The sequence below is a fragment of the Ixodes scapularis genome, unplaced genomic scaffold (genome assembly GCF_016920785.2).
Source record: "Ixodes scapularis isolate PalLabHiFi unplaced genomic scaffold, ASM1692078v2 PGA_scaffold13__105_contigs__length_92229423, whole genome shotgun sequence".
Lineage (NCBI taxonomy): Eukaryota > Metazoa > Arthropoda > Arachnida > Ixodida > Ixodidae > Ixodes > Ixodes scapularis.
In genome coordinates, this window is record NW_024609839.1 from 50,730,308 (window position 1) to 50,742,367 (window position 12,060).

At 42.2% G+C, this 12,060-nt stretch overlaps 1 protein-coding gene across 1 annotated transcript in view; it reads left to right on the plus strand.

Annotated features, from left to right (window-relative positions):
- LOC8051660 (guanylate-binding protein 2) overlaps positions 1-10,166 on the plus strand; it is a 36,961-nt gene extending 26,795 nt beyond the window's left edge. The window contains 4 exon segments of the mRNA XM_040213341.2: positions 1,702-1,801; positions 8,172-8,318; positions 9,438-9,468; positions 9,471-10,166. Coding sequence (XP_040069275.2) covers positions 1,702-1,801; positions 8,172-8,318; positions 9,438-9,468; positions 9,471-9,535 — 343 coding nt within the window. The 3' untranslated portion in view covers positions 9,536-10,166.
- Positions 10,167-12,060: the final 1,894 nt, after the last annotated feature.

Genomic DNA, 12,060 nt, shown 5'->3' on the forward strand with positions numbered 1-12,060 from the left:
CTCAGGGCTTTTGGGAGAAGCTTGGAGAGTCCGTATCCATGAAGTCAGTTTCCTCATCCAAAGCGAGATCATTGGCAACGCCTCACAAATGTGGACTGTTCTATGTCATCTTGTTTGGGTAATGCTGCCGACTGCATTGCTTTGAACATAATTTAAGTTTGTTTTCTGCAAAGTTCTATGTAGCCAGACGAATGCTACAACGAATTAGCCCTGCCATGTCAACACGTGACAGAAAGAGTGCTCAGGGCAGAATCTCTCTGCAGCCAAGCTGTGGGAGGAGAAAGGGAAGTTGGGCTAGTTGGTATGGGTGCATGGTAGAAACAGCAGAAACCAACTCTTTCCTTAACATATGAAAAAAGGCTGTTATGAGGTGGCCCCAGTAGAAAAAATTGTTTAGCTGCAAATTTGGCTACTAAGTGTACTGAAGCATACCAAGATGTAGCTAAAGGAATTTTCTTTTCAAAAATGTAAATGTCAAACAAGATATTGATTATATATAGGGCTGCAGGTTTTCGGATAAATCCGAAAAACACCCGCTGGTAAAATTTTTGTCAATTCGGATTTATCCGATAAACTCCAGATTGTTATGTGCCCATGCCACCCCCCCCCCCACCCCCCCACACACACACACACACACATATACACACAGAGAAAAAAAAATTAACGTACGTATATATATTTCTTTTTTTACAATTTGAGTAGCGCAGGATCAATGGTCCTGGGAAAATGTCACCATAATTATCTTTCAAGCCTCGGACTGTTGTCAAAAGGGGGTCTTACGGCTTGTCTCGTCAAGGTTGGTTCAGGGAAACAGGTCATCGTACCATTCAAGTCGGGACAAAAGCCACTCTTTTGGTTTCCAGTTCGGGCCATGGGATTTGGGATTTAGAGAAAGGAGAGGGTATGTTTCTGGGGGTAACAGTGAAAGCTATGGACCGTAAAGGTTGTATAAAATAGGGAAGAGGGGCAGTTGAAACTTCTCTGTTACATCCTTAACCACTCCACCTCGCGCGGCCGCGGGATAGATTGATGGGATGATTACGAGCTTCCTTGTGGCTACCTCCGTCAGTTTATTGAGTTTAAGGTATCGACGTTTATCGAAGCCACACTTGTGTGCGACTTTTGTCGTGGGACAAATTAGTATTGCCAATGACGGCAATGCCAAATTCAACTGAATTTGGCGTTGGCGTCAAAAATACGGGAGGCGCACGTCACAAATGGTTTGGAAGACCCAGCAAGGTGGCCAGCGATTACTTGCAACTTGTTGTTTGCGACATGAAAAATGGTTCTTGGCATAGCTGCGCGAAGGTGAGTACGCGAGACGCAGTTGACCGCTCGCATTGCACTCTCATATTTGTAAACAATAATACATGTTACTTTTTGAGAAGAAAGCTTTATTTCTTTCTCAAGTTACAGCATTTTGTGCGTGAAATAAAACGTTTTGCTGTACCTTTGTGGCACTACAAGTGTGAGATGCTTAGGTTTTGGGGTCACAATGGGGAAACACTTTTAACACTTCCTTGCGTAGCATGAGCCGACGCAAGCTCTAAATTTAGAGCTAGTGTGCACTAAAATTGCCTATGTTATTCTAAAACTCCCTATTTATGGTTCTAGGTCGAGTCTATTTAAAAAATCTTTTCAAGATGTGTTTTAATTTTCATTCATGCAAGTTTACATTTTGCATGTTTATGCTTTGCTTAGGCTCCTACAAGAGGCCCGTACCTCGCACGCAGAGTTCAGACGCTCCCTGGGTGCCTTCCAGACTTCGCCCGAGTACAAAAAGTCTTCACAAGAGCTGCTGGTATGTGTATGCAGCAGTTGAACCTGTGCAACTGAAAGAAGTCTAAAATCAAATTTGTAAGATCTGAGAAAATATGCACAGGACATTTATACATAAATTTTTTATTTATTTATTTATATACCTTAAGGACCCCCGTAGGGGGTATTACATAAGGGGTGGCATGCAATAAACATCAACAAAAGGGTACAATGTCACAAAAGCAAATTATGCATATAAAATAAAACAAAATCGTCAAGACAATTAGTATGCAAACAAAAACAAAAAACAAACAAGAAAACTAAAAATACCTAGAACGCGATTGCACGTATTAATTCTTTAAATTCTAATGAGTCATGAGTAGTTACAATGTTCTGGGAGAGCCCGTTCCAATCGGAGGCTGTACGTGAAAAAAATGAGTTCTGAAATGTGGTGGTTCTTGCTTTTGGACGCTGTACATCAAGATTGTGACCCGTGCGACGGTTGAGGCGTACAGAAAGAACGATGTATGATAATCGGAGGCACGGGCTGTAAAAAAATTTTTGAAAAAGAGATAAACTAGCTAAACGGCGGCGTTCAGAGAGGAGGGGGAGATTGGCACGGGTTCGAAGAGATGTGACGCTAGTAAAAGAAGAATAATCTGAGTAAATAAAACGTAATGCTCGACGCTGAACTGATTCAATGTTATTGATGAGGTAGGCTTGGTGCGGATCCCAGATAGCAGATGCGTATTCCAGTTTAGGGCGGATAAGGGATGAGTAGGCAAGTTGTTTTATGTGAGGAGGGGCCAGTTTCAAATTGCGCCTTAAAAAACCTAGAGAGCGATTAGCAGAAGATATGGTGTGACTGATATGAGTAGCCCAAGAAAGATCAGATGTAAGATGAACTCTGAGATACTTGTAAGAATTAGTTTTTTTCCAAAGGAACGCTGTTAAGGGAGTAGGAAAAGATAGAGGATTTAGAGCGATGTGTAAACGACACAAGCTTGCACTTATTGACGTTGAGACACATCTGCCATGTGTTGCACCATGCTTGGATGCGGTTGAGGTCATCTTGGATGAGTACGTGATCTGATGGGTTAGTCACTTGGCGATAGATGACACAGTCGTCAGCGAAAAGACGAACATGCGATGTTATTGATATAGGCATGTCATTAATGTAAATTAAAAAATAGAAGGGGTCCGAGGACCGATCCTTGAGGAACACCGGAAATGACTGGAGCAAAAAAAGATGATGACTGGTTAGCGGTAACAAGTTGCTGTCTGTTAGTTAAAAAGTTAATGATCCAGTTCAGAATCGAGGAATCTAAGTTGAGTTTAGAAAGCTTGTATATGAGTCGTCTATGAGGAACCTTATCAAACGCTTTGGCAAAGTCCAGGAAGATAGCGTCAGTCTGAATGTTTGAATCAAGGTTAACATGTATGTCATGAGTAAACGATGCAAGTTGAGTTTCACATGAAAAATCTTTTCGAAAGCCGTGCTGGGATGGGTTGATGAAACAGTTGTCTGACAGAAATTGAATGATGTTAGTGTAGATGATATGCTCCATTAGTTTGCATGATACGCTTGTTAGGGAGATGGGTCGATAGTTAAATAGGGAGTATTTGTCACCATTTTTGAAAATCGGGACAATCTTTGCCACTTTCCAGTCATCAGGCAGAAGACTACTAGAAAGAGATTGCGAAAATATTTTAGCTAATATCACGCTCACCAAGTCTTTCGTGTTTTTTAGAATTTTTGCATTTACGTTATCCATGCCTGCTGATGAAGAGATTGACCAGAAAAGCGCCCATCCCCCAGTTTCTTGCAATTGTTTCTAAATTTTGAGTGGGCACTTGCCTGGTATTTTACGGTATGTTGAAGCAAGACACTACTGCCTCTGTTGTGCAACCATCTTGTGCATGAATTACGTGGTGCTTTATTCAAGCCTCACAAATGAAAAAAAAAAAAAAGCCATGAAAGCTACAATAATGTGGTTCGTGCAGGTGAGTTGTACGGCCAGGGGGGCATATTCAGTGGTGTCACTAGGGTCGGCGGTACCTGGGGTGCCCGCCGCGACACCCTCCCCCCCTCTCGTGGCCGACCGCAACACCCCCCTCTTTCACTGCCCAACTGCACCCCCGTGAGCGCTGCACCCCCGTGAGCGCTGCACCCAAGGAGGTGTGTGACACCACAGGACATATCTAGCGGCTAATTGTCACGATAAGTCAGACAATTAACTAAAATTTGTTGTAATCGGTGAAAATAAATATATTGTTCCAGATGTACTCCATTCACCCTTAAGCCGAGAGTAGAAGCTGTGCCTTCAGCGCAAGCTCGCTGGCTTTTGCTGTGCTTTGGTTGCGCGTGCCTACACGTTCACACTTGTGTTAGCAAGGGCAGGAAGCTTGTGCTATAGGCAGAGCCCCTGGTCTCGCCTTAAAGGGACACTGACGGGGTATTTATGCCCGCCAATGTTTTTATTTCTACATGACATTTGAGAGCCCAACTACCCAGAACACAATTTGTGGCTTGAAATTCATTTTCTTTTCTGCCCAAAAACCGCCGATCAAGAATTTGCCGGTTTAAGTCACGCTCACTCTTTTTTCCGTGGTCACGTGCCGTTTTCTATGATTTAGACACAATTACCAAAAATAATTAGTCTTGGTCATCGAAGGCACATATTCAATATTAAAATTGAAAGAAAAATATGATGACAATTTTTTGTGGCTTCTAAAAAACTGCACATACATTGAAAAAAAAAAAAAGGTTGCAATAGTTATGTGACATTTGGTGACTTTCTCCTCTATATTTCTTCCTGTACAAGTTCAATTTCGAACAGTTGCATTTTTTTACTTTATTAAAATTTAATGTGACGTTGGAGCAAAATGTTGACTGGGTAGTCTTCTGACACCATAATAAATGGCCTGGCAAAAAAAAAAGAAAAAACAATTTTGGGGGGTGTTAGTGTCCCTTTATGGGTAGACGGAATATAGAAATTTGCTGAGCATCATTAAAAACCACTAAACAATTAAATGAGAAAGATTTGGAGCATGTGGGGCATGGTGGGGCACTGAAGTCACCACTCGTGCAATAGGTACACGGTTCGCAGAGCAAAAATGTGGATAATACTGATGTGTTCTTGTCATTTGTGCTTTTGCACTGCCAGCCTTGAGCCGGTTGCACGAATTGTAACGTTAGTGCACAACCATGCACTCCAAATCTTTCTAAAATTTACCCAGTTAGTGGTTTTCGACGGTACTCAGCAAGTTGTATGTTTATATGTTTGTTACCTCTAATTGAAAAATTGAGGAAGAAATTGTAGTTAGTTGTCCAACCTATTGCGACATTTTCGTTTATGTCCCCTTGGTTGTATAACTCGCCTGCAGAGACCATAATATTAGCGTAGCTTCTACGACCTTTAACGCATAGAGCTAGAAGCTTGTGCCGCAGAAAATCCGGTGTTGGTGTCGGTGGGGCCATAAAATCCCATAATGCTGTGTGCACTGCCACGTGTGACGTCACACGTGGCTGTGATGTCATGACCCTGTCAACCCGCTAAATTTGGCGCGAAAATTTGCAGCTAAATTTAGAGGAAAATTTCCCACCAAATTTAGCGGAAAAATTTCCCATCGAACCTAGCGGAAAGATTTCTCGCCAAATTTAGCCGAAAATTTTCCTGCCATATTTAGCCGAAGAGAGAGAGAGAGAAGGCTTGCGAAAGAGGAAATACTAATGTGTATGTCATAGCCAGAGGCCAGAAGTTCATCATTAGGTGGGGAGGAGGAGTTAACAGCTAATGGAAGGAAATGTTAAGAGAGACCTGACAAATTTAGCTGAAATTTTCCGCTAAATCTAGTGGGTTGATAGGGTCATGACATCACAACCACGTGTCACGTTGTGCGTCAAGGGACACGACATCACACATGATGTCATGTGACGTGACATGACATGTAACGCTACCGAACACGCTTGCACGGCTTGGGAACAAGTGCGGGTTGATATGAAAAGTCTTTGCAAACAGGGCCCGATAACGCTATTGCGTTCCATTCTTAAAGGCGAAGCTTACGCGTCCCCCAAATTTTTTGTAAAGTCTGTAAAGGCTATAAAAAATACCCTGTATAGCTAGCAGAGCCGCTTGAATAACAGACAAGGCTTAATCCCGTGAAAGGCACAACTGCTCACCAGCCGTGCCAAGTGCAGCACGCAGGTGCAGTTCATGGAGGATTAAAAACTTTAGGTGCATATCCAAATTGCTTCCAAATTGTCAGGATGCAGGAAATGAAAGTAGATGCTTCAAAGCTTCCTTCTGACAATTAATTTAGTGACCGTCGACACTGCTCGAGTACTTTTGAGCAGAACTTTCTTAATAAATAACAAATTAATTGTGCTAAACTTTTCATGGCTAATTATTTTTATTCAAAGATTTCTAAGACCTCTCCGAGTAAGCTCCTGGGAAATTACCACTACATCATGTTCTTTTTATGAAATTTAAAATGTCAAATTTTAAAACCTCCAATAATGCAAGTGGCTGGCGGAAGTGGCCGGCCAGAGTCATCTACGTAATAAAAGTATGTTATTAGTATATGCCATGCAGTCTTTTGCATAACTATGAAATCAGATTTTTGCTTATATAGTCATGTCTTGTTAATATGGGCCCCATTAATATTGGCCCTGTAATATGGATACCCCTCTATATAGATCAAATTTACGGGGATGAACTGCATAAATACATGCATTTTTGTCTCATTATTATAGACGACTGATATTATGGACAATTTTCTTGGGAGTAAAGAGGTGTACATATTAACGAAATGTAACCGACTTTGCAGAATATAGACCATTTTACTGAGTGCTCTCAGGGTGGCACCATTTTGTTACATCCAGGCATTTGAACAAATTGAGTGGCGTAAAAGAGGGAGAGTGCACCCAACCAATCCTGGTAGCGGACGACAAACCGGCCGCTTTCCATGTTTGGGCAGTACCCGTGGGTTGTACAAACATTTAACACTTACTCACTGCTGCCATTGTGAAGTGGTTCGCATCTCTAGAGCACTTACGCCTACTCGAGGAGCAATCTGTTGTGCTCTATTGTCTTATTTAAGTAAACAATAGGCTAGCATACTTTCGTTTGGTTACTTCAATAGTAATCGCTTTCACCATCAGTACAACCCTCAACTGCTGTATCTCTCGCATCAGCAGACAATAGAATCCTGATTATACAGTTCTGAGTTTAAAAGAGTCTTGCTTGGTTTTTGTGAAAAGCCACGCAAACATACAATTTTTCCTACTCTGGGCTCAGAAACATTAAAACCCAGATTTGTTTTCCTTCCATGTTCCCAGCCATATGTAAAATAATTTTGTTAGCCAAGAAAGCACCTTCGCGTCAAGGGTAGCTGTTTTTACTTTTTTATGAATTGCAATACACAACCTTGCACAAACATTGCTGTGTACTGTGTATTGAAGTCAATTGTGCACTCATTAGCCATTTCCTGAGTGCCGCCTATGCGTAAACATCACATAAAGTTGGGTATTTTGGTTACATAGAGACCACTACAAACATCTGCGATAATGTAAGCCCAATAAGGTCTTCATATCCAAGGCTAACAGGCAATTTGTGTAAACCCGTACCAAAAAAAAAGAAAAAAAAAAATGTGCTGCTATTTATATTAAAAAACCTGTTTTGCTTTTTTTTCATCTATACTTGTTTTCATCTCAAGAAACAAGCAAGTTTTGCACATTGTTCATACGCGGCACGAATTAGTTCTTACAAGATTCGGCTGTTGGAGGAAAAAGCTATGCTTTTGGCATTTGGATCATATATGTCTTGATAAGATAACATAGTATATCTAATCTAATATTCACCCGCATATATCTTGATTATCAACATAAAGGGGGAAATTAGTACTGCTCCACGAGTATCCCGTCTTTTTTTACTACGGTTTTTGAGGTGAAAATGGGTATAGACTTATCACACATAGTTGTTAAAGACCCTAATCAGTGCGAACAATCTTGCATAAAGCTACTGCAACTGCATGAATTTTTTGCGAGAGATGACAAACCAATCACACTGTTTACAGGGTTACATTTACTTTTCTTTTTTTATTTGCGCAACAGGTGACATCAGGATTGTGCCCAATCGGTCACTTTATTGGATATAGTAACATTTTACATTAACTTGCACATCTAAATCCGCACATTTGCGCCTAATATTGCAGAAATGACGTGATTTTCAACAGCGTTTGCACACCAACTGGATGTTTGGTACCGCCCAGTCTATGAAGCAGACAATGCGCCGGATAAGAGGAAAGAAGCCTGTTTTCCTCTCTGTTCTTTTTAGTGAAATGGTCTATAATGTTGCCCAAGAAAAATCATTTGGTGTCTGTGCTAAATATTTGTTGCGGGCCAATTTCAGGAAAAACTGAGGTCCGTGGAGAAGCAACGCAGAACCGAGAATGTGGCCGCATTCACACGTGTCGTCGGAGAGCCCCTGAGACGGGCCAAGCAGATAATCCTGCTCTCTGCCGACAAGTTCGGAACCGAGTTTACTCTACGTTCTTTTGTGAGCGTTCTTGCTCTTCTCTCACTTACTCCTCACTTTCTCATTCGACTCTGCACTGTCACAGTACCATGGGCCCTTTGTTTTCGGGTAAAACCTGATATTTTTCTGTATTTACACCCCGATCTTTTATTGAATTTGGAACAAAAATTTTATGATTTTAGTGTTTTTGGCGATGTAGAAATGTGGAGATCATTAATGGAACTTGTTGAAAGCACGCATGACAGAAGCGCCATCCCAGACTACCGAATGCCACGCTGACCTTGCTAAGCTTTGCCAATGAAAGCTTTGATACTGAGAAACCATTCTCTCGGTTAGGATACGTCTGAAGACTCTATAGCTTTATCGGGACAAATTCTGCTCATACAGACACTTATGTTTGTCAAAAAAAATTTGCTGAAAATCGAATTGACCAAATGGGCTCTTGTGCCATGTTTTAATCCGATTATTTGCACATTAATGACTTGTTTGTGTAAATCAAACCTTCCATGACCTAAAACCAATCAATACTTTTTGTAAATTATAGTTGTTGATCTTTATATATAATGCAGAGAGTTCCGTAATAGTTTCTAGAGAATCCCTATGCTTCCCCACTTACGAGCATAAAAAATACCACCAGATTTTTACCCCCCTTTCCCCCCATTCTTGGAAAATATAACACTTGACAATGAAGGGCCCTACTTACATCTAGGACAATGGTTCTCAAAACCTTTTTTTTATGTTGATGAACACTCATCTCAATTTATATTCATAGACAAGGCTTCCAGTCTCAGCATTGATGCAGTAAGGCAGTTGAGAAGCCCACATACCTTGCAAACAATAATCCACATAGTACCACGGATTGTTTGGCTCATAGCTATACATCAGTGGAGGGCTCAGATCTGCTGAAATAGTGCTGAAACTGCAGAAATGTGCACCTAGGGGCAGGAACAGCTTAAGGAACCTATTGGGATACTTTGGGGAACCCAATAGTAATTCCTCCAACAGCCACCAGGATTTTTCAGCCCTGCAGAATTGCAGTTATCAAATCTGTAGCAAGACTCGCCGATACACTGTCAGATGGGCGTGGTGTTGGCTCGATGAATGCGCAATAAGTGCAATAACCGTTGTCCGACTTTTCAGATCATGGACATGTGCCTTCTTCAGCTCGGGGACGGAAAGCCAAAGTTCTGGCAGCAGGACCTCAAGAGGAATATTGTGAACAACTTCATGAACTCTGACCCCGAATTAAGGCAAAGGATAGACAGCATCAAGGGATTTTGGTCGAGTGTGGTTGGCTTCTTTCTCTGGATTCTTTGGCTGATTGGATTCTGATACTTTGCGAAATTTAAGTGCGACATTTTTTATTCCTTAACATTTATGGAAGTCCCGTATGTTCAATGAAGACCTGTCTTATAGCAAGCTACTTTAGGGTTATAGTAAATGATGAACATGTTATTGATAGATGGCGGATTCTGATACTTCAAAAACTTTTAGTTCGACATATTTCCTTTTCTTAACATTTGTGGAAGTACCTTCAATGAAGATTTGTCTTATAGTAAGCTATTTTTTGGGTGACACTGTCTATAGTATATGATGCACAATGCTATCGATAGATGGCTACAATAAAGTGCAGATGTGATATCTTGATATCTCTGAGGATATGGTTTATCTGGATGTGGAAGGTCACAGTAATGCGAAAATGATGTATAATATCCAAACTCCTTGTTTCTGGTTGTTTTTGCTCTGCAGAATATAGTTTCTTTTGATCTATGCAATTTTTCTTATGTTTATGGTGGCTGGAGTTGCACCAATCAACTCTCTCATTGTGCTGATGAAATAAATGCTACATATTTGATTATCTTGTAAAAAGGCTCGAAATACACCTAAGCACTTACGAGTTTTGAATGCAAAAGCATGAATTCCGTTCTTCATGCCGCAGCTGCTTCTGATTTTCTCGGCACCGAGGCTGCTTCTGACCCTTTCGGCGCTGTGTGCCCGCGCCGGAGCAGGAACGGCTGAGGTGCCAAGAGGATCAGTGGGCGCCTCGACCGTTTCTGCTCCGGCGCGGGCACGCAGCGCCATAGGGTTACTCTAATTGAAACTGACGCACGACAGCTTCATAGCACTGCCGTTTTGCATGGCTTTTGCGTGGTTTCAAAGCTGAAATACCTCAAATTGCGGCTTTGGCAATTTATCTGCCGTTTGGCGTCGTCAAACATCGGCCCGCTCCACAAAACAGTTAATGCTTTTGCATTAAAAAAAATGAATCCAGAAAGCTACGAGGCTGCTGATATTGGCCTCAAGTACTACAGTTGCGATACTCCATTCACCCTGAAGCTGACAATACGGTCGAAGCTGTTCGCTCATTACACCAGTCTCATCTTTCGCCACATGATCACGCCCACTCCCATACCCATGCGCAGGGAGCAAGGTTGGGTGATGATTGGTTCGGTGGGCATGTAGCTAGCTCTCACCCTGCCATCAGCTCGGGGGTGTGCGAAGCATAGTGTGTAGGCACATTGTTTTTGTTTATCCACTGTCCCCTGTGCTCACACAGCAGGTAAGGACCAGGCATCCACAACGCTTAAACAGAATGCAGGGAACCATAGGACTGCAAGCTTATAGTCCACGAAAACTGCCTCAATTGATGAGCTTTACTTACGGAACCAGTGCCTCCCAAGGCAATGACCTCGTGCCTGTAACTTTCATGTGCTGCAAGCTAAGCTACGACAGAGTGTGGCGTCGCTGCACCAAAGTGCATATGGAGGTCGAACCTTGCAGCATCTACTATTCAGAAAATTTTCGATGCTAAGTTCTTGAGCGTTGGAGGCTACTTCCATGGTGCAAGCTCCTACATAGGGTAAGACCCTCCAAGGATATCGTCACACACACATACTTTCTTGTGCGCTACTAACTAATGGGGAATTCCCTCGGTGGATTCGGAGCGGTCCAAAAGCGCTACATGCTCGAGTGTTTTGAGCAGTCACAAACGTGCACGCAAACGGCCCTTCCAGCGTTTTGTGTCGTCGGCGCTGAAGGAAACGCAGGCGATTCTGGCGTGTGGTGACAATAGCGGATATGCAATTTCTACGCTTAACTGCGCCACAACGCTTACCTTGCTGTGTCTGCGTTGGCGGTGCTTCACGCGTGGCAGCTGTGCAAGGCGGGGAAGCGACATTTGCGGAGCAATCGCTCCGCAGCCGCTGCGCGGATTGCGTGAACCTCACACGCAGCCCGCGCTGCCTTCACAAATCGTAGCGTAAGTTACACTGCGTATCGTATGACAAATGTTGCGTAAGTTGGTACCACGTGTGTCAAAAACCAATCGAAAATCGCACTAAAAACCTTAACTTATAAAAAAACTTTTACACATATATATATATATATATTTTTTTTAATAACACATGGGTATTTGCGGTACAGAACTCGAACTCGCGTGTATGCTTTTAACGAAACCTTATTTGCGATTTGCGTTCCTTGAACACGCTCTTTCGTGGAAAATCGCGTAAAACAATTTTCGCATAATCCTACCTTTTTTTTTTTTTTTTTTTTTTTGATATTTCGTGGTTTTTTTCGCACGTGTGCTTCAGCCTTCAGTCGCGCCCACTCCTCTGTAAACGCCAAATAACGATTGATCTCGTCTGCTGCTTTTACGTTACCGAGCGCAGCTCGGGAACTAATAGCAGCTAGGATAGCCGTAAAATCGTTAGATCTTGATGTTGAAGAAGAAGAAGAAAAAGGCTTGTGAATAGTGATAAGTACG